The 20,127-nt window shown below is 41.4% G+C and overlaps 1 protein-coding gene across 4 annotated transcripts in view; it reads left to right on the forward strand.

The window, feature by feature from the left end:
* The window catches only part of Mast2 (microtubule associated serine/threonine kinase 2), a 126,380-nt gene that overhangs the window by 69,669 nt on the left and 36,584 nt on the right, over positions 1 to 20,127 (forward strand). For all 4 annotated transcript variants that reach the window (XM_048351206.1, XM_048351208.1, XM_048351207.1 and 1 more), the window contains one exon: positions 9,220 to 9,311. In XM_048351206.1, coding sequence (XP_048207163.1) covers positions 9,220 to 9,311 — 92 coding nt within the window. The remainder of the gene's footprint in view (positions 1 to 9,219; positions 9,312 to 20,127) is intronic.

Genomic DNA, 20,127 nt, shown 5'->3' on the forward strand with positions numbered 1-20,127 from the left:
CCTGGGCTGACTTTGATCTGCAATCTCTTCAATCTCAGCCTCCCAAGTAGTTAGGATTTCAAATGTGAACCAAACTCCTCACCTCTTGGTCTTAACACAGAAATCATCTTGGTTATTTATTTGAAATAATATTTGGAAATGCTTGACCCTTAACTTGTACCAGATTCTCTTATTTTGTTTATACTTAATGAGACAGAAGTGGCCTCTTGCTCATTTTAAATTATAAAAGGAAGTTGCCAAGTGCTAGCCAATCACCAAAGGCTCAGAGTAGGATGAGCAGTTGGTCCATTGGCACTGGGAAATTGGAAAGGCTTAAGGGATCTGCAGTCAGACCCTGTTTCAAACTGGAAAACAAGCTTCCTAAATAAATTTAAGGCACTTCTTAAAGGGATTAGATTCTCTGAGTGCCTGTTAGTTACTGGAGAAAGAAATTTTTGAAGACTGAGAAACAACGTTCTTCAAATATGGCCACAGTTAGGCATGTAGAAGGAAATGCCTGATTTCACTCTGACTGACAGTCTTGGCAATTGACTGTAGACCATCAAGTTGGGATCACATTTTACTTCCTATAAGCTGAGTTAGTATACCTGACTCTGTAGACACTCAATACTTTCAAATCAAATAAATGAAAGAATTAAGATGTTAAGGTGGGGGGCGGGAGAGGATATGGCCTAGTGACAAGAGTGCCTGCCTCATATACATGAAGCCCTGGGTTTGATTCCTAAGCACCACATACATAGAAAAAGCCAGAAGTGGCGCTATGGCTCAAGAGGCAGAGTGCTAGCCTTGAGTAAAAAGAAACCAGGGACAGTGGTCAGGCCCTGAGTTCAAGCCCCAGGATTGGCAAAAAAAAAAACAAAAAAAAAACCAAAGAAAAGATGTTAGAGGGCTGAAAGTGTGACTGAGTGTCAAGAGTACCTGAGTAGCAAGTGTAAAACTGAGTTCAAATGCTAGTACAAAAAAATACACATAAACATGCATATACACAGTTAGATTCTGGGGAAATGACTGGAGCCTGTTGAAAGGGGAAAACTAGCCAGTTCCTTGTTTTGAACCTCAGCTGAGTCACTGCACCAGAGTGTCTGACCTTTTATCTCCTCCTGGCAGCTGCTATAGATTGCCAAGTGAGATTATGTGTACCTTTGTAGAAAAATCATGTGGCCTAGAAATAGGATCTTTAGAGTTTTGTATTTTGTTTTAAATTTTAAGTGAGATCATGGCAAATGAAATTTCAAATAAAGTTTAAGATAAGTTCATCTGTCTCTGATATTTCAAGGAATTTTCACTCATACACAATAAATGTAGGCTTAATAGTTTGGTATACCTTACATATGGCACACATACATATGTCCTTGTAGCTAATCATACGCATCCATTCATTTTTTTAGATAAATATTTATTGAGAACTTGGCTGTATTCTAGATTTTGTGGAATGCAAGAGTAAACAAAGCAGACAAAGCAAGTGGCACTGTGGCTCAAGTGGTAGAATGCTAGCCTTGAGCACAAAGAAAGAACCTCAAGGACAGCGCCCAGGCCCTGAGTTCAAGCCCCACAACTGACAAAGAAAAAGAAAAAAGCCATTTTAGAATCTTAACCCCTCTTAGGATAAATCCTAATGATAAAAAGAGACCAAAAAAAAAAAGATGTGTAAAATATTTAGCATGTTAGATGATAGTAAGTAGTGTGGAAAGAGGATAGGAAAGAAGATAGTCTACAAGTGGGTTAGTTTTAAGTAGGATGGTCAGGCAGTGTGACATTCTGCTTGGCTTATGCTAAGAAAAGCTGGGACCAGTATGGCTGGAGAGGTGATAGAGATCCCAACCATATACTAATGAAATCCAGTTTCTAGATCCCAGGTCCAAAGTCAACTAGTAGTCCTAAGTTAGGTTCAGCCACTTGCCCCTGTATGTCAAATAAAGAGACATGGTGAAGGAGACTCAAAGGTAACCAAGGGAAGATAGCACTTCAGTACATCTTCAGCTGTCTTCAGAGGAACAGACATTGGCTTCAGGTCAAATAGGGAGAATTGAGGCCATGATGGGTGAGAAAGATAGGCATAGTTAAAATGTTCCCAACTCATTAGATGGCCTGATTGACCATTAGCCCACTCCAGAGAAGTTATCACTTTATTAATAGAACAGAACAGGAACAAGATGGTCTTGTGGGTTTTTTGGCTGTTTGCTTTAAGTTGATAAGAAGACATTGCTTGTTTGAGCCAACAGTTTTCCTTCCACACAAGATTGCTTATCTGGGACTCCAGTCTTTCTTGGAGCCCATGATTATTGTGAAGTTTACTGCAGCAGAGAATAGCGCAGATCAAAGGGCACAGATTCAAAGTTGGGGGACTTTCAGTTAATTCACAGGGCTCAGCAATAGTCCTATAAAGTTGCTTAAGTTTGTAGTACAATAAAATTTTAACTTGTCACAGTTTACCTTCAAGTAATGTTATATCATGTCACATTTAATGTAATATAAAATTACTTTGTTTTGGTTTGTTTCTGACAGTTCTGACATGAACTTGGGACCTGGGTTCTATCCCTAAGCTCTTTTTTTCTTTTTTGCCAGGCCTGGGCCTTAAACTCAGGGCCTGGGCACTGTCCCTGAACTTCTTTTGCTCAAGGCTAGTACTCTACCACTTGAGCCACAATGCCACTTGCAGCTTTTCCTGTGTATGTGGTACTGAGGAATCGAACCCAGCGCATCATGCATGCTAGGCAAGCACTCTACCACTAAGCCACATTCCCAGCCCATAAGAGACTTTTTTTTTTGGCCAGTTCTGGGCCTTGGACTCAGGGCCTGAGCACTGTCCCTGGCTTCTTTTTGCTCAAGGCTAGCACTCTGCCACTTGAGCCACAGCGTCACCTCTGGCCGTTTTCTGTATATGTGGTGCTGGGGAATTGAACCCAGGGCTTCATGTATAGGAGGCAAGCACTCTTGCCACTAGGCCATATCCCCAGCCCCCATAAGAGACTTTTTGTTGGTGTGCTTTTCTTTTTGAGATAGAACCTTGCTTTGTAGCCCAGGCTGGCCTTAAACTCACACATTTCTTCCTATGTCAGCCTACTGAGTGGTAGGAATACAGGTATGTCTGATCATATACGGATTTTGTAAAATGATTTTATCATTAAAAAGTGTTTTTGTGGGGCTAGGGATATAGCCTAGCGGCAAGAGTGCCTGCCTCAGATACACGAGGCCCTAGGTTCGATTCCCCAGCACCACATATACAGAAAACGGCCAGAAGCGGCGCTGTGGCTCAAGTGGCAGAGTGCTAGCCTTGAGCGGGAAGAAGCCAGGGACAGTGCTCAGGCCCTGAGTCCAAGGCCCAGGACTGTCAAAAAAAAAAAAAAAAGTGTTTTTGTGTTTTGTTCTGGTGTGGATTCTAGGGTTGAACTCTAGGGTGTATTCTAGGCTTAGGCACTGTTCTTGAAGGGGAAAAAAAACCAGAGACAGCACCCAGGTCTTGAGTCTAAGCTTCAAGACTGGCATCAATAAAAGAAAGAAAAAGGAAAGAAAGAATAAAAATAGGATATTTATGTTTAATGTCTTTATCATGTCTAATGCTTCTTTAGTTTATATTCATCCAGATTTAAGTTTACTTTTTATAAGTTTTACTTTTTATATTACTTTGTCACCTAGACTAGCCTCAAACTTGTAATCTTGCTTCAGCCTCCCAAATGATGGCATTACAGGTGCGTATCATCATACTATGTTTTGACTTTTTTTGGGGGGGCTCAGTCATGGGGCTTGAACTCAGTGCCTGGACTCTGTCCCTGAGCTTTCCTTTTCGAGGCCAGCGCTCTACCACTTTGAACCACAGCCCCACTTCTGGTTTTTAGGTAGTTAATTAGAGATTAGAGTCTGAAGGTCATGGCTGGCTTCGAACCACAATCCTCAGATCTCAACCTCCTGAGTAGGTAGCTAGGATTATAGGTGAGAGCTTTCGGTTCCGGGCTTTCACTTTTTTTTTAAAGGAGGAGTTATAACTATCAAGTGATGTTGCTTACATAAGATCGTATGTGATAATTGACTGTTGTTAGGATTAACCTGGATGGCAGTGGTTTTGATGACAAAATGAGGATATTTATTTAGAGTAGGATAAAGAGAAAGTGGAAAATGAGGGAATGAAGACAGCAGACACAGACCCCCTGCATGGGATTTCCTTAACTAGAGGACAAAGAAATGGTTAAATTTGTAGGAGTTATTCATGAAAGTCCCCCTGCTTTCTTCTTTAATGGAAGATACATCGTATCTTTATGATGATGAGGATGGTGCAGTAGTAGAAAGTCTACAATCTGAAGTTTAAAGAGTGGGCACTTGAATAGGAGAGTCAGAAGAGTACATTTGAATAGGTACATGATCTTTGCTGCTATTATTTCAGGTGGGAAAGTATGGAAATACAAAGTCAGGTGGACTTGGAGTATATATAGTACTTTTTTTTGTACTTTTTGTCCCTTATCATCTATGTCTGGATTAAATAAAAAAGCAGAGGTGGCTAGCAAAATGAGATTTGGGAAAGCATATTGGTAGTTTGAGAAGATATGAATTAGTTTTCCTGGAGAGGATATGAGCACATTACTTTGGTAAATGTGGGTTGGCAAGGTGGGCAAGCAGTAACAAGGACTTAATGTTTGTCACTGTAAATATAGAGACAGGAGCCTATGTTATTTTTTTCTTCAGTCACTCTCAGTCCTTAGGTACAGTTGTGAATTAAATAGAAAGTTAAATTTTTGCAGTGCAACAAATTGAACCCGGGCAATGAAGAGTATGATGCAAGCTTTCTTCCACTGAACTGTACCCCTAAGACCTGGAAAGTTGGGTTGTAATGAGTTGGAATTTCATAAGGCACTTAAGTGTATAGTTGCTTTTATATGAAAACCAATGCCATATGCCAGTGGCTCTTGCCAAGCTACTTAGGAGGCTGAAATCTTAGGATTGCGGTTCAAAGCCAGCCCCAGCAGTAAAATGGGTGAGACTCTTATTTCCAGTTAACCACCTGAAAATTGGAAGTGGTGCTGTGGCTTAAAGTGGTAGAGCACTAGCTTTAAGCAAAAAGAGCTCAGGGACCCCACGACCAACAAAAAAGAAAATGAAAAAGAGAAAACCAACAACAAACAGAATCACCCTTGGTATTGTGTCCTTGGAAGATAGCAAGATTTCACTTAATTCAAAATGACATTCAGAGACCTAAAGGAAATTGTGGAAATTAGGGTTTATTTGGTGACACAGTTCCGGGAGGCACAAGAATAGTGGCGGACTATGAAGTTAGAGTGGGAGGCTTGGACCTTTGATGATGAATGAGGCAATTAGGGATGTAGATTCTTCCTATGGGTTCTTAGGGGAAGGAAAGTTATCATTTCCACTTTTTGTTTGGCTTTTGGTGCTGAGGATTTAAATCCATCTCATGCTTCCTAGGCGAGCACTCTACTACTTGAGTCATATCCAGTTCCCATTTGTAATCATAATCTTTCTTCAGATTTACCTCAGGCCTTCTAGTGAGTAGACTTTTTGCAGGTGTGTGGGTAGGTATGACATTTCCAATATTTTCTTGTGATAGTTTACCAACTCTTAATGGTGTAATTGAATTGTAAGTTGGGCCAAAGAATGGTTGTAGTGAGAGCATTTATTAAGATCATATTTAAAGGGCTGGGGATATGGCCTAGTGGCAAGAGTGCTTGCCTCATATACATGAAGCCCTGGGTTCAATTCCCCAGCACCACATGTACAGAAATTGGCCAGAAGTGGCGCTGTGGCTCAGGTGGTAGAGTGCTAGCCTTGAGCAAAAAGAAGCCAGGGACAGAGCTCAGGCCCTGAGTCCAAGCTCCAGGACTGGCCAAAAAAAAAAAAAAAAAAAAAAAGACATTAAAATATTCTGCTATAGAAAATAAAGCACCTGGCCATGACCTACCCCGTGGTTTCTTTTTTTCTATCATTCTTCTCTGCTGGTACTTTTGACTTATTTGTAAGGTCAGTCTTCCTTCCCTTTCTCCTTCCCTCCCTTCTTTCCTGAAATTTCCTTCTTGAAATTTATGGTGAAATGGGGATATTACCTTCAATTCATTCATTAAACAGTTCCAAATGTAACTTTGCACATTAATAGTTTCATCTTTTTTTTTTTGGTCAGTCCTGGGGCTTGTACTCAGGGCCTGAGCACTGTCCCTGGCTTCTTTTTGCTCAAGGCTAGCACTCTGCCACTTGAGCCACAGCGCCACTTCTGGCCATTTTCTGTATATGTGGTGCTGGAGAATTGAACCCAGGGCCTCATGTATACGAGGCAAGCACTCTTGCCACTAGGCCATATCCCCAGCCCTAATAGTTTCATCTTATCATAAAGTTTTATGAGATAAAATAAATTTCTGTTTTCAGTTCTGGAGATGGAATTCAGGGCCTTGTATATTTTAGGCTCAATTGTTATGCTACAGCCCTAGCTAGTTAAGAGATTTTTATTTCATTTATATTATTTTGCTGATCCTGGAGCTTGGTCTCAGGGCTTGGGGGCTGTCCCTGAGCTTTCTTTGTTCAAGGCTGGCCTTATGCCACTTGAGCCATAGCTCCATTTGTAGCTTTTGGCAGTTAATTGGACATAAGAATCTCAGACTTTCAGGCCCTGGCTAGTGTCAAATTTTGTTCTTCAGATTTTAGCTTCTTGAGTACGTAGGATTATGGGGTAAGTCATCAGCAACTTCCTTTTTATTTCATTTTTGAGACGGATATGCTAACTTTGCTGTGCTTGCCTCAGATCCTTCTGCTTCTACTTCAGAGTAGCTGGGATTATAGTCATAGACCAACAACACATCTGGCTCCTTATTTTTGTCCCCCCTCTTCCCCAGTTTACTTGATTGTTGTTTTAGAGGTGATAGATTGTTGTTTCAGAGGTGATATATGGGTTACCTTCGAATACATCAAGTAATAAGTACATTTCCTTTCACATAGTGTCATCTCTTCCCTCATTCTCTCTCATTCCTTCGCTCCCATCTTCACCCACGAGTTGCATAGTTCACTTTCATCATTGTTTAGCGCAGCCAGTACACTCCACTGCTGCACTTTTCAACCTTTTACCTCTGTACCCTCCCCCATCCTTCCACAGATGTGAATATAAGGTAAAGAATACAGAGTCATCAAAAAAAGAAAAAGCAAATTAAGAAAGAAGTCCTTTGTTTCCGTATCTTTGGAGTTTGTTTCAGTATGTTTTGTTTTTTGTTTTTTGGTTTTTTTTTGGCCAGTCCTGGGCCTTGGACTCAGAGCCTGAGCACTGTCCCTGGCTTCTTCCCGCTCAAGGCTAGCACTCTGCCACTTGAGCCACAGCGCCGCTTCTGGCCGTTTTCTGTATATGTGGTGCTGGGGAATCGAACCTAGGGCCTCGTGTATCCGAGGCAGACACTCTTGCCACTAGGCTATATCCCCAGCCCCTGTTTCAGTATGTATGTTACTTTACATACATATGAGGAGGGACTTGGGCATTGCACCTTTGTGATTCTCTAAGACTATCCTCTTTTGGTCTACTGTATGTGAGCATCTAGAATTCTGTGTAATTTGTCATATTCCAGTGCCTTTTAGATCTAACTTCCACATATAAGAGAGAACATACATCATTTGTCTCTTTAATCTTGGCTTACCTCACTTAACATGATTTGTTCTAGTTCCATCCATTTCCCTATAAGTGACATTATTTTATTCCTTCTAATAGCTGTATAAAATTCCATTGTATATAGATACCACATTTTTGGATCCACTCATCTTTTGTGGGCCGTTTGGGTTGTTTCCATATCTTGGCTATTGTGAATAATGTGACAATGAACGGTGTCCTTATCATATCCTGGCTCATGATGCTCAGGGTAGATGCCAAGGAGTCGTATGGCTGGGTTGTAGAAAAGGTCTGTGTTAAGTTTTTTTGAGGAACCTCCAGACACTTTCCATATTGGTTGTTCTAGTTTACATTCCTACCGCTAGTACAGTAGGGTTCCTTTTTCCCCATAACCCCACCAACATTTGTTGTTAGAATTGAAAATGTTGGCCAACTGGGGTAAGATGGTATGTCAGGGTCATTTGGATTGCATTTCCTTTATTGCCAGGGATGTTAAGCATTTACCTCATGTGTTTCTTTGCCATTCTTACCTGTTCTTCTGAGAAGTCTCTTTTTAGCTCCCTTGCCCATTTAGTAATTGGTGTATTAAGTTTGGGAGCGGTTAGTTTCTTGAAATCCTTGTATATATTGTATATTGGGCCTTTGTCTGATATATTGCTGGTAAAGAACTTTTCCCAATTGGTTGACTCTCTTTCTAGTTTAGTAACTGTGTCCTTAGCTGTGCAGAAACTTTTTATTTTAATGCAGTCCCACTTGTTGAGTCTCTCCTATCTGTTGTGCCCCTGAGACTCTATTCAGGAAGTTTCTCCTTGTACCTACAAGTTCTGATGTCTCTTCTACTCTCTCTTGCTGTGTAGTTTCAGAGTTTTGGGTCTGACATTGAGGTCTTTGATCCACTTTGAATTGATGTTGGTGCATGGTGACAAGCAAGGATTGTTATTTTTTCTTAGAAATTAAACCTGAACAATTGGAAACATGTAATGACATACAAATGTCAAGGCAGCTTAAAAAAGTTATTCCAAAGTAGAATACACTAAATTGTGGAATCGGGCTGGGGATGTGGCCTAGTGGCAAGAGTGCTTGCCTTGTCTCCATGAGGCCCTGGGTTCAATTCCCCAGCACCACATATACAGAAAGTGGCCAGAAGTGGCGCTGTGGCTCAAGTGGCTTAAGCAAAAAGAAGCCAGGGACAGTGTTCAGGCCCTGAGGACTGGCAAAAAACAAAAAACAAAAACAAAAAAACCTAAATTGTGGAATCTAACTGATGCAAACAGTAATTGGTGGCCCAATTAAGCTTATACTACTTAGCCCAAAGAGTAATATCCCTATGTTCTTCCATAACTAGTCAATGTCTCTGTTTTTTTTTTTTTTTTTTTTTTTTTGGCCAGTCCTGGGCCTTGGACTCAGGGCCTGAGCACTGTCCCTGGCTTCTTCCCGCTCAAGGCTAGCACTCTGCCACTTGAGCCACAGCGCCACTTCTGGCCGTTTTCTGTATATGTGGTGCTGGGGAATCGAACCTAGGGCCTCGTGTATCCGAGGCAGGCACTCTTGCCACTAGGCTATATCCCCAACCCCTAGTCAATGTCTCTGAACCTATGATGTGATGCTCTTATTTATAATTGATGTTTTTATTGCAGTTGTCGGACAAGTAACCGCAAGAGCTTGATTATGACCTCTAATACATCACCTACACTACCACGACCACACTCCCCACTCCATGGCCACACAGGTGAGTACTTGCCAATTAAAGTTGAATGAAAGAGTGTACATAGAACCCAAATTCCTTTGCTCTTTCTCACTTTATGTCGATTCAGTATATCGTCTTATCACTTGGCTAACTGAAGCATACATTGGGTTTTCTTGCTTTCTATAGGAGATTGTGTTCAGCATACTTTTGACTCTTAGTTATTTGTTCCCTTGTCCTGTCAACATTCCTTTTAATATTGTATATAGCTTGGGGTCAGCTATATATCCTAGTCCATGGCCTCTATCCTAGGGTGTTCTAGCTCACATCTTCTTGGGCCATATGACATATTTTGTCTTACCATGTCTAAGGATCAGGGCTCACAGAGAGAATTTTCTATCTCACAAGACTCCTGGAAACAAAAATAAGTGGAATCATTGTTTTATATGAACATTGATTTCAAATACTGGAATTGAAGCTCATGACTTCATGAAGTCAGACTCAGACAGTATAAGAACTGAAATGTTTGTTTCTGATGGGAACATATAGAAATTATGGGATTCACATTGATCCGGGTAGGTACTACTTCCCAAAGGAGGAATACAGTTCTCATTTGAGTTAGCATGTATTTTAGCTTAGACACATATTCTTTTGTTTCATGGAAGCCAGACTCAGCTTTATTGAAGGACTGCTACTACCATACTCTTCATTGCTACAGTGTGTGTACACAGCAGGAATTCTAAACCTAGGTCTAAAGGAAATGAAGAAGCCTTTCAGAGTTTGTTGCTTGGGATTGGTAATCCATAGGTACTATAGTGCATAGATACGTAAGCCTAGATCTTGTTTATTTGTTTTGGGGCTATAAAAGCAATGAAACAGGTATGCTTCAAGATGATTAAGATACGTTTGGGGGCTGGGGATATAGCCTAGTGGCAAGAGTGCCTGCCTCGGATACACGAGGCCCTAGGTTCGATTCCCCAAGCACCACATATACAGGAAACGGCCAGAAGCGGCGCTGTGGCTCAAGTGGCAGAGTGCTAGCCTTGAGCGGGAAGAAGCCAGGGACAGTGCTCAGGCCCTGAGTCCAAGGCCCAGGACTGGCAAAAAAAAAAAAAAAAATGATACGTTTGGCCTTCTTGGGTTTGTCTTTTTGCTTTGAAAGAATGGAGTTAAGGTCATGTGGATTTTTTCATGACCCTGAGAGTCTAGAGACAAACTTAATTGTCTTGGGAGAAAAGTTTTATCTCAGATACTAGCTGTCATGTTAGGAGCTATCCCCAGGGTCTGTGGGCATACCTCAAGTGGTAGAATGCTTGCCTGGCAAGTGTGTTACCCTGCATTCAATCCCCAGTATTGAAAGGGGGGGAAAAAGGACAAATTAAGAGAATCTCACCAATAACACAGGGAATCCAGGGAATCAGTCATGTTTTGCCATTAAAGCAAAGCTCTTGCATGCTTACATACTTTCCTCTAAAAAGTTGGCTGGGATTCTGACTTAGTTCAGATAGCTCCTCCTACCCTAAAAATTCTAAGAGCCAGATACAGTAGCCAGGTATAGTAGCTCATGACAGTAATCATAGCTATTCAGGAGGTTGAGATCTGAGAATTGTAGTGCAAAGCCAGCTCAAGCAGGAAAGTCTGTGAGACTCATTTGAATTAACCACCAGAAAACCAGAAGTGGCACTGTCACTCAAAGTGGTAGAGTACTAGCCTTGAGCTGAAGAGCTCAGGAACAATGCCCAGGCCCAGAGTTCAAGCCCCACGACTAACCCCCCCCCCAAAAAAAAATAGTTCATAAGACCCCTCTTCAATCAATGGCCAGGTACTATGGTATGCACTTGTTATCCATGCTGCAGAGGGAAGCATAAATTAGGCAGATTAGGGTTTAGGGACATACTGAGGCATAAAGACCCTGTTTGAACCTAATCCAGGCCAAAAAGGGATTGAGGTATGGCTCAGCAATAGAGCACCTTCTTAGCAAGCTTGATGCCCTGAATTCAAACACTGATACTGCCATTTGGTAAGATTAGCATAGGTCTAACCCTGGATTTTCATAATATAGAAATAAATTTAGCTTGTTTAGACTTTGTATATAGTTTCACAACTGTAATGTGAGCACTGGGCAGTAATTACTACTGGCTGCTTCTAAGTCAGATGATTATCTCTCTAGATTCTTGGCAGAGCTTAGGACTAAAGTGGCTTTGATTGAGAATACCACCTGGCCTTTTAAGCCTGTCTAGCTCTCTGGACTTTAACTTTTTGAGTTAATATGTGTGGCATAGTTTGTACTTCATAAATATTATCATCATCATCATCATCTATCAGCAAATCACTGCAGAAAATCCAACTGGGAAGAATTCACATATCTTTTGCTCTAGACAATTCTTCAACTGATGAGAAAAGCAACACTAATCCCATATAGATATTACATTTTTAAATCTCATGCCTTCTGAAATTTGTGTTCATATGTAGTTTTTAAAGACCTGTTAGCTTCAGTTTTAAGCATTGAATCTGTTGAATAATGTAAGGTTTAAGAATTTGAAAGTAGGTTGATTTATTTAAAGGACTATTAAATATCTACGTAGGGCTGGAAATATGGCTTAGCAGTAGAGTGCTTGCGTACCCATTTCTCAGCACCACATAAACAGAAAAAAACAGAAGTGGTGCTGTGGCTCAAGTGGTGGAGTGTTTGCCTTGAGCAAAAAGAAGCCAGGGACAGAGCTCAGGTCCTTAGCATGTGTGTGCGCACACAGTCCTGAGGCTTGAACTCAGGGCCTGAGCACTGTCCCTAGCTTCTTTTTTGCTCAAGGCTAGCATTCTGCCACTTGAGTCACAGCACCACTTCCAGCTTTTTCTGTTTGTGTGGTTCTGAGGAATCGAACCTAGGGCTTCATGCATGCTAGGCAAGCACTCAACCACTAAGCCACATTCCCAGCCCCATATATATGGTTTTTGTTTGTTTGTTTTTTGCCAATCCTGGACCTTGGACTCACTGTCCCTGGCTTCTTTTTGCTCAAGGCTATCACTCTGCCACTTGAACCACAGAGCCACTTCTGGCCGTTTTCTATATATGTGGTGCTAGGGAATCAAACCCAGGGCTTCCTGTATTACAGGCAAGCACTCTTTTTTTTTTTTTTGCCAGTCCCTGGCTTCTTTTTGCTCAAGGCTAGCACTCTGCCACTTGAGCCACAGCGCCCCTTCTGGCCGTTTTCTGTATACGTGGTGCTGGGGAATCGAACCTAGGGCTTCATGTATGGGAGGCAAGCTCTCTTGCCACTAGGCCATATCCCCAGCCGCCATATATATATATTTTTAAGATGAGTCTTAGTTTAACAGCAGAACTGTAGGGCTGGGGATATAGCCTAGTGGCAAGAGTGCCTGCCTCGGATACACGAGGCCCTAGGTTCGATTCCCCAGCACCACATATACAGAAAACGGCCAGAAGCGGTGCTGTGGCTCAAGTGGCAGAGTGCTAGCCTTGAGAAAAAAGAAGCCAGGGACAGTGCTCAGGCTCTGAGTCCAAGGCCCAGGACTGGCCAAAAAAAATAAATAAATAAAATAACAGCAGAACTGAAGGAGGGCTGGGCTCCAGTGGTTCACATCTGTAATCCTAGCTACTCAGGAGTTGGTGAGACTCTTTATCTCCAATTAACCACCTGAAAACTGGAAGTGGCACTGTGACTTAAAGTGGTAGAGTGTTAGCCTTGAGCAGAACAAGCTCAAGGATAGCAACCAGGCCCTGAGTTCAAGCCCCATGACTGACCAAAAAAAGACTTAAGGAGGAACAGATACACTGAGACCTTCTTGGCCTCATTATCACAATTTTTGCCAGCATAGTACATTTGTTACTCTGTGTGTGTGTGTGTATGTGTGTGTGTGTGTGTGCGCGCACGCGTGCATACATAGGGGGGAAAAAAGAAGAGAGACCTAGAATTTGTTTTTTTTTTTCATAAATTTACAAATAGTCTAAATCTGTTTTTCAGCTACCACTGTATTCCCCCACTGCCCCCGCCCTTTTTTGTGTGTCTTCATTCTTCCCCTTAAACTACAGCTCCACTTCCCGTTTTCTGGTTGCTAATTGGAGAGTCTCACAGACTTTCCTGCCTGGGCTGGCTTTGAACCATGATCCTCAGATCTCAGCCTCCTGAGTAGCTAGCTAGGATTATAGGCAGGAGTCACCAGAGGCTGGGCTACTACCACTTCAGCTTAATATATGTAATCCTCTGGTCCTCTATATCATTTTGGTTACTCATTTCACTTATACATAAGTATAATCAGGGTTGGATGCTTTTCTGGATGCTCAAGGCTAATGCTCTACCACTTTGAGCCACAGCACCACTTCCGGTTTTCTGGTGGTTAATGGAGATAAGAGTCTCATGGACTTTCCTGCCCAGGCTGTCTTTGAAATGGGATCCTCAGATTTCAACCTCCTGATTAGCTAGGATTACAGGCATAGCCACCTGTGTCTGACCTGCTTATCTAGATTTTGAACAAGATTTGTTTATTTGCTAGCCAGAACTAGGATTTGAGCTCAGTCCCTTGTACTTGCCTTGGTTGCTTACTTACTTAGGCTGTCACCTCTACCAGTTGAGCCACACCTCTAGACCAGTTCTTTGCTGGTTATTTTGAAGATGGAATCTCTTGGGCTTTTCTTCCAGACTGGCTTTGAGCCACAATCCTGTAGATTTCAGACTTCTGAATAGCTAAGAGTACAGGCATGAACCATTGGAGCCTAGGACACATGTAATTATTTTTTGTGCTGTTCTGTAGGTAAGATTTGTTTTCCCTGTTGTTTTCATTTACCAGTCCTGGGGCTTGAACTCAGGGCCTGAACACTGTCCCTGGCTTCTTTTTGCTCATGGCTAGCACTCTACCACTTGAACCACAGAGCCACTTCTGGCTTTTTCTATACATGTGGTACTGAGTAATCAATCTCAGGGCTTCATGTATAAGAGGCAAGCACTCTACCAGCCCCTCTTCAGTATTTTTTTTGTCTATAGTTTATAAATGATATGCTTATGTATAGTTTTTCAGAGTTTATTCTGCTTGGTGCTTTCTGAACTCCCTGTATCTGTGACTTCTTGTGTGTCGTGAATTTGCTTTAGTTTTTAGTCATTGTTGTTTCAAATATTCTTCTGTTCCTGTTTCCTTATGTTCCCATCACATATATTTTGCACCTTTTGTACTGTTCCATGGCTGATTCTGCATCACACTCCTTACTTTCTTTGCTTTTCACTTTTAGAAATTTCTGTTGTCATATCCTCAAGCATAGAGATGTTTCCTTTAGACATGCCCATGCTAATAAGCCCATTCTTCAGTTCTGTTCCAGCATATGTATGTGTTGGTGCACTTGCATGCATGTACAAGCATGCCAGCCAATCCTCGGTCTTGAATTCAGGGCCTTGGCACTACCCCTGAGCTTTTTCTTTTCCTCAAAGCTGGCAATCTGCCACTTGAACCAAAGCTCCACTTTTGGCTTTTGTCTGGTTAATTGGAAATAAGAGTTTCACGGATTTTTCTGCTCATGCTGGCTTTGAACCACAATACTCAGAAGTCAGCCTCTTGAGTAGCTAGGATTATAGACATGAGCCATTACTGCCAAGCTACTGTAGCATTTTTTTTATCTTAGGCATTTCCTTTTTTGTTTTGTTGTGTTGTGTTTTTGTGTGTGGCATGGACTCAGGGCCTGAGCACTGTCCCTGGCTTCTTTTTGCTCACTTTACCTCTTGAGCCACAGCGACACTTCCGGCTTTTTTCTGTATATGTGGTGCTGAGGAATAGAACCCAGGGTTTCATATATATGAGGTGACCACTTTACCACTAAGCCATATTCCCAGCCCTAAGCATTTCCTTTTGATGTCCTTTCATCTTAGAATTTCCACCTGACCTCTTCATTATTCATCTTCTTGTAAGATGTCTACATTTTTTGTTTATACTCTTAGAATATTACTCATATAATTTTAAGAATTCTAATTAATAATTCCAACCTTTCTACTACATATGATTCTGGTCCTGATGCTTGTTTTTATTTCATGAAATTCTATTTTTGTCTTTAGTGTGCCTTATGATTTTTTGTGGATACCATGTAGTGCATTACTTAACCACAGTAAATAAGTCTTTAGTAATATATTGGTAATATGTGGGAAGAGAAATAATTAGTGTTACAGTTGTGATTCGGTAGGCCTAATTCTGGATTGTGAACTAGTTTGCACAGTTTTATTACTCTGCTTGCTTTCTTTTATTTGGGATAGGAGGTCTACAAGCATCTGGAATTGGTTATTTCCTTTCCCAGCAGATTAACCTCTAATTAAATAGTTGGGGTTTTTTTTTTGTTTGTTTGTTTGTTTTTGCCAGTCCTGGGCCTTGGACTCTCGGCCTGAGCACTGTCCCTGGCTTCTTTTTGCTCAAGGCTAGCACTGTACCACTTGAGCCATAGTGCCACTTCTGCCCATTTTCTATATATGTGGTGCTGGGGAATCGAACCCAGGGCTTCATGTATACGAGTCAAGCACTCTTGCCACTAGGCCATATTCCCAGCCCCTCCAATTAAATAGTTTCTCTGAGGACTGAGAACAGAATATTCTGGTTCTTTTAGAATGACTTTTTCTCCCCCTGGTGGAATCAAGAGAGAATTTCCCCATAATATTCACTGTGAAAGTATTTGCTGATAAGGTTTTTATGGACAAAACCCTCACAAAAAGCGAAGGACTCCTCCAGCCAAGTTCCCTACGTTTTTAACTCTTAGCATAGTTTACACTGATCCTCCAGCAATATAGTTGTAGTTTTAGACTGTAGTACACTGGCACTGGTTCCTGTAGAGGCTTCTGCTTGTGAATAATAATTTATAAATTCTGATTTTCTGTAACTATCTCTATGGTTTGGGGGACAGTGGTTTGTCCTTTTACCTCATTTCTCTTTTATGTCTATGAAGTTTATTTTTTAGTTTGTTAAAAGAAGGAATTAGGGCTGGGGATATGGCCTAGTGGCAAGAGTACTTGCCCCGTATACATGAAGCCCTGGGTTCGATTCCCCAGCACCACATATACAGAAAACGGCCAGAAGTGGTGCTGTGGCTCAAGTGGCAGAGTGCTAGCCTTGAGCAAAAAGAAGCCAGGGACAGTGCTCAGGCCCTGAGTCCAAGCCCCAGGACTGGTCAAAAAAAATAATAATAATAAAATAAAAAAAATAAAAGAAGGAATTAGCTCCTGCCTCATAGTTATTTCAGTTCCATTCCTCTGTTATTATCAGTGATTTAAGTATATTCGTAGATGATTTTTCTAGTTCCTAGGCCTTTCTGGTTCCTTGGAACTCCTTACTTGCAGTGAGCTTGTCCTCCATGCTACTTCAACACTTACACCCTAGACCTATTATTTACACTTGTCTCCATAATTTCAGTTCCCTTCTTCCTGCTTCCTTGGCTGTACCTCCAGGCTTTCTAGCCCTTGTCATCTAGAAACTCCACCCTGCAAAAACAGCAATTTGATCCTAAGACTTTTGATCCTTTGAATCTTTAGCACTACTGAGATGTCTTCTGTACATTTGTGTGAGTAACTCAATATATTTGTCTATTTCAAGGAAGTAAGGGCAGGAGCCAGAAGCAGTGGACTTTCAGCATATAAAAAATGTTTAAAGCTGTGTGTCTAGAGATCACCTAGGGAGTGAACATAAAGCATAAACAAAAAGGGCTAAAGTACAAGAATTTACTCTCGGGATGCTCCAATTTTTAGAGGTTAGGGGAATAGAGAAAGAGGAAAAAGGAAAGAAGAAAAGTTAGAACATTGGTGTTCTGGAGCACACATTAAAAAAAGAGCATTTCAGCGAATAGAGAATTATCCCCTCTGCCAAGAGCCATGTACAGATAAAGTAAAATGAAGTCTGGGAATTGCCATTTGGATATGGGAGTCACATCAATGTTGACAATGGAATGGTAGGGAATGGTAAGTTAAGAAGCTCAGGGACAGTGCAAAGACACTGAGTTCAAGCCCCAGGACCAGGAAAGAAAGGAAGGAAGGAAGGGAAGGAGAGGAAGGTTGGACTTTTTAAAATGAGGAAATAGCATGACTTCAGTCCTAGGTGCTTTTATGGAGAAAGGAGAGAGAGAGAGTGCCTAGAAATTTAAATGAAGAGCTAGAAGTATATATATACACTGTCTCTGGGTCTAGGGTCATAAGGGCTTTGTAAAAAACACACACTTCCTAGGTGTATACTTCTTTTATATTAAAACTGGAATAATAGAAAACTCTTTGTTCTGAAAGGGGACTTTCAAAAAGAACTGGAATAAATATAGTGCCTTCTGGCAGATGACATTGTCTCATACCTATAATCCTAGCTACTCTGGAGGCTGAGATCTGAGAATTGTGGTTTGGAAACAGCTAGGGCAGGAAAGTTCATGAAACACCTCCAATCAGCTGTCAAAAAGCTGGAAGTGGAGATGTGGGTCAAGTGGTAGAGCACTAGCCTTGAGCAAAAAAGCTCAGGTATAGCACCTAGGTCCTGAGTTCAAGCCCCAAAACTGTCTAAAAAATATAGATAGATTGATTTATGGATAGATATGTGTATGTAATTACATATATATGGAGAGAGAGAGAGAGAGAGAGAGAGAGAGAGAGAGAGAGAGAGAGAGAGATTGCTTTCCTGAGTTTCCTGAGTTCTAGTGCATTATTGAACCTTGGAGAACTATGAGAGCTCCCAAATTTATACCCAATTAGAAACATAAGTAGTCTGAGTCAACCCCAAGACTTAAAGCTGACGTGAAAAGTATAGCTGTCTTGTTAAAGACTTCACTCTTACCCTGTGGTTCTGTGCTAGGACCCTGTGCTTGGTATCAGTATAGCTTCTCCTAGAAAGGCTATTGGATCCTGGCCTATGGGAGGGAATATTCCTTTATTACCACCTCAACTGCTAAGTGGCAGGAATTCATCATTATTTCCCGCTCACAGAGGCTTTTTGCCTCTATGATTTCAGTGACAAATAAAGTGGTTTGTTTTGTCTCTGTCCTGGCAACAACTTCGTAACTTATTTTTTGTTTTGTTTTGTTTTTGTTGCCAGTCCTGGGGCATGGACTCAGGGCCTGAGCACTGTCCCTGGCTTCTTTTTGCTCAAGGCTAGCACTCTACCACTTGAGCCACAGTGCCACTTCCGGCTTTTTTCTATATATGTGGTGCTGAGGAACCGAACCCAGGGCTTCATGTATACAAGGTGAGCACTTTACCACTAGGCCATATTCCCAGCCCCCAACTTCATAACTTACAAGCCATTTCTTTTCTTCAAATTTAGGTACCTTTGGTATATAAAATGTTAAATTGTAGCAAGCCCTAAAAATTCTAGCAAGCAAATCTTTAAATCTATTTATTGATAAATTGGTAAGTACTTATTGACACTGAAATGAAGCTACATGGTGCATTGCCTTTAGTTCTGGTAGGTGTCATTGGAGATTCAATGTAAGATTGAGAAAAAGCCACTGATACAAATGTTGTTATAAACTAACTCTAGGTGGACATGTTCTAATAGAGCCCCCAATCACTTTTATTTATTTATTTATTTATTTTTGGTTGGTTGTGGGGCTTGAACTTAACGGCCTTGGCACTGTCCCTTCGCTCTCTCTCTTTTTTTAAAAAGCTTCTTTTTGCTCAAGGCTAGCACTCTACCACGTGAGCCACAGCACCACATCTGGCCTTTTCTGTTTATGTGGCACTAAGGAAGTGAACCCAGAGCTTCATGCATGCTAGGCAAGCATTCCACCAGAAAAACACATTCCCAGCCTGTCCCTTAACTCTTTTGCTCAAGGCTAGTACTCTAGCCCTTTGAGTCACAGCTCTACTTCCAGTTTTCTGCTGGTTAATTGGAGATAAGCGTCTCATGGACTTTCCTACTTGGGCTGGCTTTGAACCAGTCCTCAGATCTCAGCCTCCTAAGTAGATAGGATAGGCTTACTCCCAGTCCCCCTAACCACTTTTCATTTAGGTTATTGAAGAAACCTCCTCCATTTTTTCACCTATGTCCAATCCATTGTATTTTTTCTAATGTATTGCTTTCTTCCTGTCATTCCACTATTAGAACTTGTCGATAGCATTTTCCAAAAATGGTTCTGTGAAGATTGTCCATTTAGCTAGATGAGAAACATTAAAATATCTTTTTTCATGGGAGGAATATTGACATTTGAATTCAGGCCTTGTGCTTGTTGTTAGGCATGTATTCTACCATTTGAGTTACCTCTCCTCTTTTTACTTTATAGTTATTTTTCAAGTAAGGTCTCACATTTATTCCCACTCTAGCCTTGATCACACTCCTCCTACTTATGCTTCCCATAGCTGGGATGACAGACACACACAAACATGTTTTTTTATTGTTTGAAATGGAGTCTCAAAAACCCTTTGTCTTGGCTGAACACATTAGCCATGAATTCAAAATCTTTATGCTTTAGCATCCTGAGTGCTGAGATTATATGCACAAACCACCATGACTGGCTTGAGAATAGAATTTTAAAAGAGGGAGAGGAGCCTAGCCATATGCAACACAAGCCTGTAATTCAACCTACTCAAGAGGCAGAGAGATTGAGAGGATCATAATGAAAGGCTAGCCCAGGCAGAAGGTTCATGAGACTCCATCTCAGTGAATTAAAAACAAAAGCTAGGTGTGATGGGGCACACCTGTAATCCCAGCTGTGCAGGAAGCATAAATTGGAGGATTGTAGTACAGGCCAGCCTGGGCAAAAGCAAGACCCCATTCAAAAAGTGAGCAGAGCCAAAAGGGCTAGGATTGTGACTCAAGTAACAAAGAGCCTATCTGGAAGGTCCCAGTACCATCAAAGTTTTGACATTTGATCACTTCTCTTGTATCCTACTTGGCCTGTTAGTGTAGC

The sequence above is a fragment of the Perognathus longimembris genome, chromosome 7 (genome assembly GCF_023159225.1).
Source record: "Perognathus longimembris pacificus isolate PPM17 chromosome 7, ASM2315922v1, whole genome shotgun sequence".
NCBI lineage: Eukaryota > Metazoa > Chordata > Mammalia > Rodentia > Heteromyidae > Perognathus > Perognathus longimembris.